At 41.8% G+C, this 13,368-nt stretch overlaps 2 protein-coding genes across 3 annotated transcripts in view; both read left to right on the top strand.

Moving 5' to 3' along the window:
* The first annotated feature begins 1,032 nt into the window (after positions 1–1,032).
* On the top strand, positions 1,033–1,477 carry LOC118636230 (histone H3.3A-like). The gene has a single exon (XM_036271300.1). It carries the CDS (start codon positions 1,033–1,035, stop codon positions 1,441–1,443), a length of 411 nt encoding a protein of 136 aa, XP_036127193.1. The 3' UTR covers positions 1,444–1,477.
* An 8,700-nt stretch (positions 1,478–10,177) lies between these two features.
* Positions 10,178–13,368, top strand: part of ADAM10 (ADAM metallopeptidase domain 10) — a 142,532-nt gene continuing 139,341 nt past the window's right edge. Inside the window, exon 1 of one of the 2 annotated variants that reach the window (XM_036271261.1) lies at positions 10,178–10,661. In XM_036271261.1, the coding sequence (XP_036127154.1) occupies positions 10,607–10,661 (55 nt within the window). In that variant the 5' untranslated portion in view covers positions 10,178–10,606. The remainder of the gene's footprint in view (positions 10,662–13,368) is intronic. The other variant, XM_036271289.1, reaches the window with a different exon arrangement.

Genomic DNA, 13,368 nt, shown 5'->3' with positions numbered 1-13,368 from the left:
CAAAATCCTAACAAAAAAGTGTCTCAAAATGAATTATTGAAGGAATTCTTTGAACCTATTTTTTAAATATATAGGATGAATGGGAGAGGTATTCCTCGTGGGGGAAATACTCTATGCAAAGGTTTCGGAGGGAAATGTGTTTGGGAAGACAACCACAGTTGAATAGCAGCACAGTCTAGTGATTGAAGCACATGCTTTGGAGTCAGATTTCAGTTTGCGTGTTGGCTTTGCCATGCACGAGCTTTGTGACTTCCATTTCCTTACGAACTGCCAGATACTACTGTTATTCTGATTTTTTTTTTTTTATCCTCACCTGAGTACATTTTTCCATTTTTGTTCAGATAGAATGGGAGGTAGAGAGAGAGAGAGAGACATCAAAGTGAAAGGGACACATCGAGTGGCTGCCACCCGTATGACCCAACCAGAGCCGGGGACAAACTGCAACCGAGGTACGTGCCCTTAGCAGGAACCGAATCTGGGTCTCTCTGGACCACAGGCCGACGCTCTAACTGCTGAGCCAAACCGGCCAGGGCTGTTATTCTGATCTTTGACCTATGACTTTTAGAAGGTAAAGTAAGAAAGAAAATGATGAAAGGCTCATCTGGCACTGAAGGCAATGACCAGATCATGAAGGTTATATATATATCTCCTCACCCCAGGACATGCTTTCATTGACTTAGAGAGAGAGGAAGGTGGAGGGGGGGGGAGAGCGAGTGAGAGAGAGAGAGAGAGAGAGAATCATCGGTGTGAGAAGCACTTGTGGGTGGGCCCCCTCACCTCCCCCTCGAGGGCCCCACTGGGGATCAACCCCCCATCCCCAACCTGAGTATGTGCCCTGACTGGGAATCCAACCGGAAACCTTGTGGTGCTGGGTGCTCAGGACAATGCTCCAACCAACCGAGACACACTGGCCAGGGATAAAATGATACATGTATTTTTTAAAAAAGATACACTCTGGAACACCTGCACTGCCTCCCGCTCCCTGACCTCCAGCCGAAGGAGAAGAGGGGTAAGTAAAGAGGTCTCTATACCATGATTCCTACAAAGCTTACTGCCCGCAAATCCACCCGTGGTAAAGCACCTAGGAAACAACTGGTTACCAAAGCAGCTCACAAGAGTGCACCCTCTACTGGAGGGGTGAAGAAACCTCATTATTACAGGCCTGGTACAGTGGCACTTTGTGAAATTAGATGTTATCAGAAGTCCACTGAACTTCTGATTTGCAAACTTCCCTTCCAGCGTCTGGTGCGAGAAATTTCTCAGGACTTCAAAACCGATCTGCGCTTCCAGAGTGCAGCTATTGGTGCTTTGCAGGAGGCAAGTGAGGCCTATCTGGTTGGCCTTTTTGAAGACACCAACCTGTGTGCTCTCCATGCCAAATGTGTAACAATTATGCCAAAAGACATCCAGCTAGCATGCCGCATATGTGGAGAACGTGCTTAAGAATCCACTATGATGGGAAACATTTCATTCTTTTTTTATAATTTTGTTCAGATAGAGTGGGAGGGAGAGAGAGAGAGAAACATCGACGTCAAAGGGACACATCGAGTGGTTGCCACCCACACGACCCAACCAGGACTGGGGACAAACTGCAACTGAGGTATGTGCCCTTAGCAGGAACCAAACCCAGGTCTCTCCGGACCGCAGGCCGACGCTCTAACCGCTGAGCCAAACTGGCCAGGGCACATTTCATTGTTTAAAAAAAAAATTCTCTTCTTCCTGTTATTGGTAGTTCTGAACATTAGATATTTTTTTTCCATGGGGTCAAAAGGTACCTAAGTATATGATTGCAAGTTAAAAATAGGGGGCAGAAATCAGGTATTGGCAGTTTTTCCATTTTCATTTGTGTGTGAATTTTTAAAATATAAATGCAGGGACATAAGCCATTTATGCAAGTCAAAATGTTTCAGTGAACAAGTTTCAGCAGTTCAACTTTATAACAATATGAATAAACCTGTTAAATTTTTCTGGACAATGCCAGCATTTGGATTTTTTTTAAAACAAGTAAATTTCTTATTGATGGCAATCAAATGGTGTTTGTAGCATTTTTATCATACAGTAGATTCCATCCATTCACTGAGTTGTCCTACATGCAAGTACATGTTTTTAATGTTGTCTGTCTTCTGTGCTGTTCCTGTAAGTTTGCTATTAAAATACATTAAACTATTAAAAAAATTTAAAAAAAAGAACACTCTGGCCCTGGTTGGGTGGCTGGGCTGGTTGTAGCATCCTCCCTTACACAGAAGGGTTGTGGGTTCATTTCCCAGTCAGGGCACAAACTGGGGAGTTTCAGGTTCAATCCCTGGTGGGGTCATGTCCGGGGGTGCATGCGGGGGCAGTGGGGGTTGGGGTGCAGGGGTTGGGGGAATGGGGTGGCTGATTGGTTTTTCTCCCTCATATCCATGTCTCTCTCTCTCTCGTCAATGGACATACCCTTGGGTGAGGATAAAAAAGAAAAGAAAAAGATTACTCTGGCAACAGTGGTGGCAAAATGTCAGGGAGTGGATATTGTAAGACAAGGAGACCAGAGCTAGGGCTGTGGCAGTAGAGGTAGATGGGAGAATTTCATACCATGGAGATGAAAGATGACTTGATCACCTACTGGGATGGGACAGGAATTTAGTTAATTACTTGGATGGTGTTGCCACTAAAAAAAAGGAAATTTAAGAAGAAAGAAATGGTTTGGGTAGGTTGATAGGGGTTTGTTCAGTTTGGAACATGTGGAATTTGGTGTGGCTGTGTAACTTCAGGGTGCAGTTAGCTAGTAAACGTTGGATAAGTAATGATAACAAACACCTAAAATTTTATAATGCTTATTATGTGCCATGCAGTATTCTAAGTGCTTTACATCTATTAATTTATTTAACTTTCACAGCAACCCTCTGAGATAGGTATTACTATTTTCCCCACTCTAAAGATGAGAAAACTGTGGCACAAGTGTCTTAATGTACTCAAGGTCACAGAGCTAGTAAATGGTGCAACTAGGATACAGGTCCAGGAGAAGTGCTGACTATCGGCTAGGCAATGGGATAGAATTCGAAACCAGACAGACCCAGGTTTGTTTTCATGGAGTTTACAGCTTAGTGAGTCATAGGCTTCTGGGAGTAGTAAAAAATTAATCATGCAAGTGAAGAATGAGAAGATAGGAAAGCCAAGGACAAAATCCTGTGGAACAGTGATATTTAAAAAATAAAGGGAAGCCTGGCTGGTGTGGCTCAGTGGTTGCGCATTGACCCATGCACCAAGAGGTCACTGGTTCAATTCCCAGTCAGGGTACGTGCCAAGGTTGTGGGCTCGACCCCCAGCGGGGGTGGGGGTGGGGCATGCAGGAGGCAGCAATTGATGTTTCTCTCTTGTCAATGCTTCTGTTTCTCCTTCTCCCTTCTTCTCTCTCCCTTAAAAAATAATTAATTAATTAATTAATTAATTAAAAAATTGTTAAAAATAAAGACAAGAAAAAGCCCCAGGGAAGAGATGCAGTAAAAGTAAGGAAGAAAATCAGGAGAGAGGAAGATTTGGATAATATTGGAGAAGGGAATTTTGAGGAAAGACTGTTAATTGACCAAGGGGTTAGATAAGGAGTGAAGGTGTACAGTGGCATTGATGACTGATGGGTCTCTGATAGCCCCACAAAGAGTAACTTCTTGGGAATGATGGGAATGGAAGTAAATTGCAGTGGATTGAGGTGAGATTTGAAAGCAGAACCAGAGACTGAAGTGAGAGACTGTAGCAGTCTAAGCAAGAGAAAATAACTGTAAATTGAGGTGACAGTAGTAGAAAGGTTAGAGGCACAAGATTGACAATTTTAGGAGAGAATCTAATACTTGGTGACTGGTTATGAGTAGACAAGGAGAATCAAAGAAGAGTCTAAGATGATTCTACTCTCCATCCCTGGTTCCTGGGAGAGTGGTAGAGCCAATAGTAGAAATAGGAAGTTAAATATGTTGAGTTTGGCATGACAGTGAGACATCCAGCAAGCATTTAGTTTATTAGGAGTTGTAAATTTAAAATGTAATTGTTGAGACTCCAGTAACTGCTGGTGGGGATGCAGACGGGTGCAACCACTATGGAAAACAATATGGTATTTTCTCAAAAAATTAAAAATTGATCTGCCATTTGACCCAGTGATCCCACTTCTAGGAATATATCCTAAGAAGCCTGAAACACCAATCAGAAAGAATATATGTATCCCCATGTTCATAGCAGCACTATTTACAATAGGTAAGATCTGGAAACAGCCCAAGTGTCCATCACTAGACGAATGGATAAAAAAGTTGTGGTATATATACACAATGGAGTACTATGCAGCTGTAAGAAAGAAAGATCTCTTATCCTTTGAGATGATGTGGAGGGACCTGGAAAGTATTATCCTAAGCAAAACAAGCCAAGCAGAGAAAGACAAATATCATATGATCTCACTTATTTGTGGAATATAATGAACATAACAGTCTAAAGAACAGGGTAGTCCCAGAGACGTGGAAGTAGGGTACAGACTGACAATCCACAGAAGAGGGAGTGGAGAGATAAACCACAGAACTTATATGCATGAACACATAACCAATGGACACGAACAATAAAGTTGGGGACAAGGCAGGGAGGGAAGGAGAGGAGGGTGTCAATGGGGGAAAAAGGAGAAGCATCTGTAACAGAAATGAATGAATGAATGAATGAATAAATAAACAAACAACATAAAATAAAAAAGAAACTTTGCAGGCCAGAAAGGAGTGGCAAGAGATATTCCAAGTGATGAAAAACAACGACCTACAACCAAGATTACTCTATTCTGCAAAGCTATCATTTAGAATTGATGGGCATATCAAGAGTTTCCCAGACAAGAAAAAGATAAAGGAGTTAATCACCACCAAACCAGTACATTTACACAATGGAACACTATACACCTGTAAGAAAGAAAGATCTCTTATCCTCTGAGGTGACATGGAGGGACCTGGAGAGTATTATGCTAAGCGAAATAAGTCAATCAGAGAAAGACAAATACCATGTGACCTTACTTATTTGTGGAATATAATGAACAAAATAAACCTAGAGACATAGAAAGGAGTACTGTTCAGACTGACAAACCTCAGAGGAGGGGTGCGGGGGGAGAGATGAGATAAACCAAAGGACTTTTATGCACGTATGCGTAACCAATGGACATAGACAACAATGCTGGGGGTGAGTGGGTGATCGGGAGGAGGGTGTCTACGGGGGAAAAAGGAGAAATATCTGTAACAAAAATAAATTAATAAAAATTACAAAAAATAAAATAAAATGTAACTGTTGAAACATACCAGATTGGCTGCAAGTCGTGCAAAAGCATTTTTCTGTAGTATTACTTGTATAATATACTTTACATAGCCAAAGTTCTCATTATTAAATCTTGAGGATATCTTTTATTATACTGGTAGCATCAAAGTTGTGTATTATTGCTAAGGAAATAATGCTATTAATTACTTTCTGAATGGATGTTTGAGTGTTCATGGAAGGGCTATGATATTTATATATTTTTGCTTAACAATCACATATATAGCGATTATTACCTGCCAGGCACTGTTATAATCATTTTATAAATGTTAATTAATTTAACTTTAATTATCAAAATAATTTTATAAGCCCTGGCCAGTGTGGCTCACTTGGTTGGGTATCATCTGGTGCACCTGAGGTTTGCTGGTTTGATTCCAGGTCAGAGCACGTGCCCAGGTTGCAGGCTTGATCTCCAGTAGGGGGCGTGGAGCAGGCAGCCAATTGATACTTTGCTTTCACGTTGGTTTCTCTCTCCCTCTTCCTTCCTTCCTCTCTCTCTATAATTAAATTTTAAAAATCTAAAAAAACAAAAACAAAAACTACAACCCCAAAACAAAAATACAACAATTCCATGAAGCAAATATATATATATATATATTTTAAATTTTACTTTATTTATTTTTTTAATCCTCACCTGAGGATATTTTCCTATTTATCTTCAGATAGAGTGGGAGGGAAGAAAAGAGAAACACCGATGTGAGAAAGACACATCAACTGGTTGCCCCCTGCCGCCTCCCGCCCATGACCCCAACCAGGGCCGGGGATGAACCACAAATGAGGGCTGATACTCTAATCGCGGAGCCAAACCAGCCAGGGTGAGGCAAATATTTTATCATTCTCATTTTACAAAAGAAATATTGAGGTCAAATTGGTGAAATGGCCAAAACCACACAGCTTATAAATGGTAGAGCTGGGAGTCAAACCCAGGCAGTCTATCATGGTATAAATGCAGACTTTATATTTCCACATTTCATCAGTCAACCATATATTTGCAAAACACCAAAAATGTAGGAAGTTAAAACTTCAAACCGAATACTGGTCCAAATTTGTAACATTAGAATACCATTCATTATGATGCTGGTATGGAGTGTATTCATGTTTTAAAATAAGAAATACAGCCCTGGCCGGTTTGGTTCAGCGGTTAGAGCATCGGCCTGTGGTCCAGAGAGACCCGGGTTCGGTTCCTGTTAAGGGCACGTACGTCGGTTGCAGTTTGTCCCCGGCCCTGGTTGTGTCATGCGGGTGGCATGTGTCCCTTTCACATCCATGTTTCTCTCTCTCTCTTTCTTTCTCTCTCCCTTTCTCGCTCTATCTAAACAAAAAATGGGAAAATGTCCTCAGGTGAAGATAAAAATAAATAAATAAGTAAAATAAAATAAGAAATACAATCTTAGCCTTGTTGGTGTGGGTCAGTGGTTGAACATCGACCCATGAACCAAGAAGTCACCAGTTCAATTCCCGGTCAGGGAACATGCCCCAGTGGGGGGCATGCAGGAGGTGGCCAGTCGATGTTCTCTCTCATCAATGTTTCTATCTCTCTCTCCCTCTCCCTTCCTCTCTCTCTCAAATCAATAAAGGAAAAACAAAAACAAACAAACAAACAAAAATACCATCTTAAACATAATTTTCAGTGACCACTTTGGTAATACAAAATATGATTTTGGATTTTTTTCAGTTGAACTTAAAGACAAAGTTCCATTTGCCTCTAATCATTGGACTTAATGACAAAAACAACAACAAAAACTTTGCAACACTAAACATGACACAAGGTGGTCTAATAGTTACAAAATCAAAGCATCATTTGCTGACAGCACCACCAAAAGAGAAAAGCAAGAAGCACAAGTGATACACCTTGTAATGTTGCATGTAACTGTTCCCTAAGATTGGATAGTTTAAGAAAGGGTGAAAAACATCTATTCATGAGATTCTGCCATCTTTTAATAATTTCATTATAAATGGTGCAATTAATGATTATTTTAGAACGTCTGAATGAATTTGAGCTTACTATTGTTCGAGCAAAACTATAGTAATTCATTTCTCAAACTGAGAATTAAAGAAACATGCTCTTGCCCTGGCCGGTTTGGCTCAGCGGTTAGAGCGTCAGCCTGCGGTCCACAGAGACCCAGGTTCGGTTCCCGCTAAGGGCACGTACCTTGGCTGCAGTTTGTCCCCGGCCCTGGTTGGGTCGTGTGGGTGGCGGCCACTCGATGTGTCCCTTTCACATCGATGTTTCTCTCTCTTCCTCTCTCTCCTTCCCACTCTATCTGAGTAAAAAAAATAAAAATAAAAAATAAAGAAACATGCTCTTGACTTATGTTAATGGTAATAAATTGAAAAACTATTTAGAGTAAGCCCTGGCCTGTGTGGATCAGTTGGTTGAGATATCAAACTGAAGGGTCACCAGTTTGATGTCTCGTCAGGGCACATGCCCAGATTGCAGGTTTGTTCCCCGGATGGGGTGCCTAATGTTTCTCCCTCTTTACCTCTCTCCCTTGTTCTCTCTCTAAAATCAATAAAAACATTTTTAAAAGCAAAAAAAAAAAAAAAAAAAAAAAGTCAGAATAAAAAGAAGCATAGAATTTCCAATATATTATTCTCATCAATACTATTAACATTTATATTCCCTTATTTAGCCAATGCAATCAGAATGCCACATAGATGAAGAATATCTAATTAAAAGATATCAAAAAGTTCTAGCTCATGAAATACATGATTTTTTTCTCACTTGCCATATGAATATGTTTTGGAACTAGATAGTGGTGATGGTTGCACAGCATTGTGAATTTACTAAATGCCACTGAATTGTTTACATTTATTTATTTAATTTTTTCAGCTTTATTGAGATATAATCAACATATAATATTGTGTAAAGTTAATGAGTACAATGTATTGATTTGATATGCTTATATATTGTAAAATTATTATCACGATAAGGTTAGTTAACACCTAATTACCATTTATTTTTTGTGGTGAGGACATTAAGATTTCTCGTAGTAACCTTGACGTATATAACGCGGTAGTATATAGTTTCCATTAGCTTCCCAGGAGTTATTCATCTTATAACTGGAAATTTGTACCCTTTGACCAACATCTCCCTATTTTCCCACCCCCCAGCATCTGGTAACCAACATTCTGTTCTGTTTCTACGAGTTTGGCACTTTTAGAGTTCACATACATTTATTTTTTTCTGTCTGACTTATTTCACTTAGAATAATGAACTGAGGGTTCATTCATAATGTTGCAAATGGCAGGATATCCTTTCTCATAGCTGAATAATATTCTGATGTGTGTGTGTGTGTGTATCACATTGTCTTTATCCATTCATCCATAGAGAGACACTTGGGTTGTTTCATACCATAGGTACTGTGAATAATGTTGCAATCAACGTGGGAATGCAGATATCTCTTTTGAGATCCTCATTTCCTTTCCTTTCCAGGTACTGTATATCCAAAAGCAGAGTTGCTGCCCTGACTGATTTGGCTCAGTGGTTAGAGCATGGCCCTTGGACTGAAGGGTTGTGAGTTTGATTCTTGGTCAAAGGCAAACAATTGATGTGTCTCTCACATTAATGTTTCTCTGTCTCTCCCCCTCCCTCTTACTCTATCTAAAAAAAAAAAAAAATAATAATAATAATGGAAAAATATGCTATAGTGAGGATTAACAACAACAAAAATGTGGGGTTGCTGAATCATATAGTAGTTCTATTTTAATTTTTTGAGGAACCTCTGTATTGTTTTCTAGTGACTGTACCAATTTACATTCCCACCAACAGTGCACAAGGGTTCCCTTTTCTTGCCACATTTTTCATTTTGGTCATAGCTGTTCTCACAGTGAGGTGACATCTCATTGTGATTTTGATTTGTGTTTCCCTAATGACTAGTGGTGTTGAGCATCTTTTCATGTACTTGTTGGTCTTTTGGATATTTTTGGGAAAATGTCTATTTAGTTCCTCTGCCCATTTTTAAATTGGATTGTTTGCTTTTGTGCTATTGAGTGGTAAGAATTCCTTACATATTTTGGATATTAACCCTATCTCAGATATATGATTTGGAAATATTTTTCCTCATTCTGAAGGTTGCCTTTTCATTTTCTTCATTGTTTCTTTTGCTGTGCAGAACCTTTTTAGTTTGGTGTAGTCCATTTATTTATTTTTGCTTTTATTGCTTGTTTTCGTGTCATATCCAAAAAAGTCTTTGCCAAGACCAACCTCAAGGATCTTTCTCCGTTTTTATTCATCTATTTATTTTAAAGTTCTATGGTTCAGGTCTTCTGCTTAAATCTGTAGTTCATGAAATACGAGTTTAAAGATTCAAAGTGAGTTACTAAGAAAGCAAATATAAACTTGAAACAAGTTAGGAAGTTGAGGTGAAGGAGATTTGAAAATTCTCTTCCGAGACAAGACAGAAAGTGGTCATGACAATTTTGGGGGCTGGAGATTTAGGACCTTTGTGGTCTACGCTGCAGGCTTTCAGAACGGCTAAGGCCAAGTCTGTGACACAATCTGTAAAGAGCTCAAAAAAACACGCCTTAGGTTGTGTCTTTACGATGCTTGAAGGTCTTAACATTTGTGTTTTGATCACGGGTGGCTGTCACCAGTATAATTACTGCTTGTTGGTACTTTGCTTTTGTTTACTTACTAGCTGCCATGCACCACCAGAGGCCGAAAAAGAAACAAAAAACGTTCCTTGCGAAGTTAAGAAATGGAAAACAGTCCTAAACATCTTTCACTCTCTCATTTTTCTCCAACGCACAGGTCTCAGCAGCTGTAAGAAGTAGCGGAGCACGATCCGCTGAGACGCGCTCCCGCCGGGGGGCGGGACCAGAGGGAACTCCGCCCCCCAAGCCCAATCCTAGCTCTCCGCCGGCGGACAGGAAGCGGCGGCGGGCCTAGCAGCCCGAGAACCGGCCTTCGCGCGCATGCGCGCGCCCCTGGGACGCCTGGGGGAGGGGGAGGGGCAGGAGGAAGGGGCGCGGCTCCGCGTGCCCGTTGGGCGCCCGTGCGTCACGTGGTGAGGAAGGAGGCAGGTCCCAGGCTTGGGGGAGGGAGATAGAGAAGAGGAAAGGAGCGAGGGAAGGAAAGCGGGGAAGAGAGGAAGGAAACGAACGAGGGGGAGGGAGGTCCCTGTTTTGGAGAAGCTGGACGCGTTGCCGGCCCCTGAAGTGGAGCGAGAGGGAGGTGCTTCGCCGTTTCTCCTGCCGGGGGAGGTCCCGGCTTCCCGTAGAGTCTCCGGACCAAGCCCCTTCAGCTTCTCCCTCCGGATCGATGTGCTGCTGTTAACCCGTGAGGAGGCGGCGGCAGCGGAAGATGGTGTTGCTGAGAGTGTTAATTCTGCTCCTGTCCTGGGCGGCGGGGCTGGGAGGTGAGGCACGACCCGGAGCGCCGGGGGCGCCGTGACCCCCGCGGACCGCGCGGCGGCAGCGGCGGCCCGGCCGAGCAGAGCCCAGGCGTGCGGCGCGGCGGGCGCGTCAGTCAGCCCGGCCGGCCGGCGGCGCCACTCTGGCGCGTAGTGCTCCCCGCTCCCTATTGTCCCTCGTACCCTGACCGCGTTCCCTTCCGTGGCGGGCCGAGGAGGCTCCGAGCCTCCGGCGAGGCCTTCGCCGCCCCCTGCCGCCCCGGTGGCAGGGGATTGGGGGGTCGCCTCTCAGAGAAGCAAAGTCGGGAGATCCGGGTCTCCAGGGGAGAGCCGCGGAGCCCAGGCCAGTGGCTCCATCACTCCAGCCTGCTCACCGGGCGCCGGGGCAGCCGCCGCGGGGCCGGCGTTCTTTGCTGCCCTGGTTGCGCGCTCACCCTTCTCACCCTTCCGCCCTCATCCCCAGCCCGGTGGCGGATTCCGGAGTCTGCACCGCGGTGCAGGCTCGTGGGAAGTTGCGCTCTCTGTGCGGCCGGGCTGGTGAATTGTTCTTTACCAGGGGCGGCGATCCAGACCGACCCGGTTCTCTGTAGGGGCCGCGGGTGGAGGGGCAACTGTGGTCTCCTGCCTGTCTGAGCCGAGTGGCTTCCGCTGTGCCGGAGTGTTTGGAGAGAGATCGGAGGAAGGTGTGTTTATGTTCATTGAAAACGTTCTGTTGCTCAGGGAAAAGGGTTTGGTTCAGCAGAAGGTAAGCCGTTTGGGGATGTTCTTTTATCTGTGGGCTGAGTGACGGTCCCTGGGTGACCCAACTTGAAGAGTTTTATTAAACTCTCAGGTGGAATAGACATTTCAGGGTAGTTGTCAAAACAGAGGAAACCCTTGACCCCCCAAAGTGGAGTTAAATTTACTGAAAGCATATATTTTATTGATTGGGTTTTGAAGATGATTTTTGTTTCTATTGTATCCTAGGAACAGCTACACCATTTTGTTGTGTAAAGTGCTTTATTTTAGATAAACTTTTTGACTTGCCAAAGTATACTTAAAAACCCTAACGTATTTTTAAAGAATTGGATCGAAAAAAATATCCGGAATGCTTTGGATGAGTATAACCTAGTTCGATAATTTAGAAAATATCTGAATATTTCGTGTAGTATATTGTGTTCTTTTGTTTGTAACTTTGACTTATGATTGCACCGCCAAGCATATTTTTGTCTTGTATTCTACTTAGTCCGAGTTTGATAACTTTGTAGGTAAACTTCTGCTGTAGTTTGTAGTATTCATTTGTTAGATAATAAATTTTAGATTAACAGCTTCTAGTAGTAGATGTTTAGTTTTAGCATCTTGTTCTAGAGATCCTCTATACTTTTCGTTTAACATTTGTGTTTACGTTCTAAATGTGGCTTCCAACAAATCACTTTTCTGTCTGTTTTCACTTTTTGTGATTATAAGAAGTTAGACACTGACTTGTATGAGGTACTAAAAAGTAAGACAAACACTTGAGGTACTTTAAACTACTAATGTAGTATATAAAATGTCTTAAAAAAAGAACGAAATAGTAAATAGAAACTGATGTAGTCTGATGGTTGAAGAAAAAAAAAGTAAAGTAACAGCATAATCTTTGTGGGTTAAAATCCTTGTTACACAAACATTTTCTTTTATCCACAGAGTAACATTTTATTTATTTTTTTATCCTCACCTGAGGACACTTTTGCATTTTTCTTCAGATAGAGTATGAGAGAGAGGAGGGGGAAAGAGAGAGAGAGAAACATCGATGTAAGAGAGACACATCAACTGGTCGCCACCCACACGACCCCAACCAGGCTGGGGATATGTGCCATAACCAAGATATGTGCCCTTAGCAGGAACCGAACCCTGGACTCTCTGGTCTGCGGGCCGACACTAACCGCTGAGCTAAACTGGCCAGGGCTCACAGAGTAACATTTTACTTTTATTTTTAAAAATATTTATTGATTTTTTTAGAGAGAGAGAAGAAGGGAGGAGAGAGAGAAACATCGATTTATTGTTCCACTCATTTATGCATTCATTGGTTGATTTTTGTATGTGCCCTAACTGGGGATCAAACCTGAAACCTTGGCGTATGGGGACAGTGCTCTAACCAACTGAGCTACCTGGCCTGGGCAGATGAACATTTTCTAAATTCAGAGCTCTGAAATCATTTATAAAGTATCATTTTGCATTTGCAGTGGTTAAAAGGCTTGTTGCACTTTTTGATGTTTTAAGCAGAAATTAAAAAAAAAAAAACACACCACATGAATATTTTAAAATCAGCATTAAGATTGTAGCATTTGGGTACATGGAGATAATTGTAAGTTTATGGTAATATACTATACTATTTTCATCTATTAATCTGAGCTATTGTCAAGTTTGTAAGAAGTTGAAATGATGAGATATGTAGAATAGAATACATTCAAATGGAATTTTGTATTTGTTTTAGTGTATGAGAGAAAGAATATATTTGTGTAGATTAGGAAAATTAGTAGTGGAAATATGGATTTAATGTTAAAGTGTAAATCATTTTTAGGTACTTAATAAGCCCTTTTAGTTACTTCTTCCTTTCTAACTTTATCAGTTACTGTTTTATATTAATTTTTCTTGTTCTTAATATGGATGAAAAGCTGGAAGATAAAGTGTTTATAATTATAAAATTTAAACTTTTCTAATGCTGTCCATTTCTAGCACATGTCCCAACCTATGC

Source organism: Molossus molossus, unplaced genomic scaffold (assembly GCF_014108415.1).
Source record: "Molossus molossus isolate mMolMol1 unplaced genomic scaffold, mMolMol1.p scaffold_m16_p_1, whole genome shotgun sequence".
In the NCBI taxonomy this organism is placed as follows: Eukaryota; Metazoa; Chordata; class Mammalia; order Chiroptera; family Molossidae; genus Molossus; species Molossus molossus.
Note: the sequence above shows the minus strand (reverse complement) of the source record. Positions and strands in the feature narration are given on the sequence as shown.

Excerpts from the sequence above, each read along its gene's own strand:
- LOC118636230 (XM_036271300.1), top strand. The coding sequence starts at position 1,033 with ATGATTCCTACAAAGCTTACTGCCCGCAAATCCACCCGTGGTAAAGCA.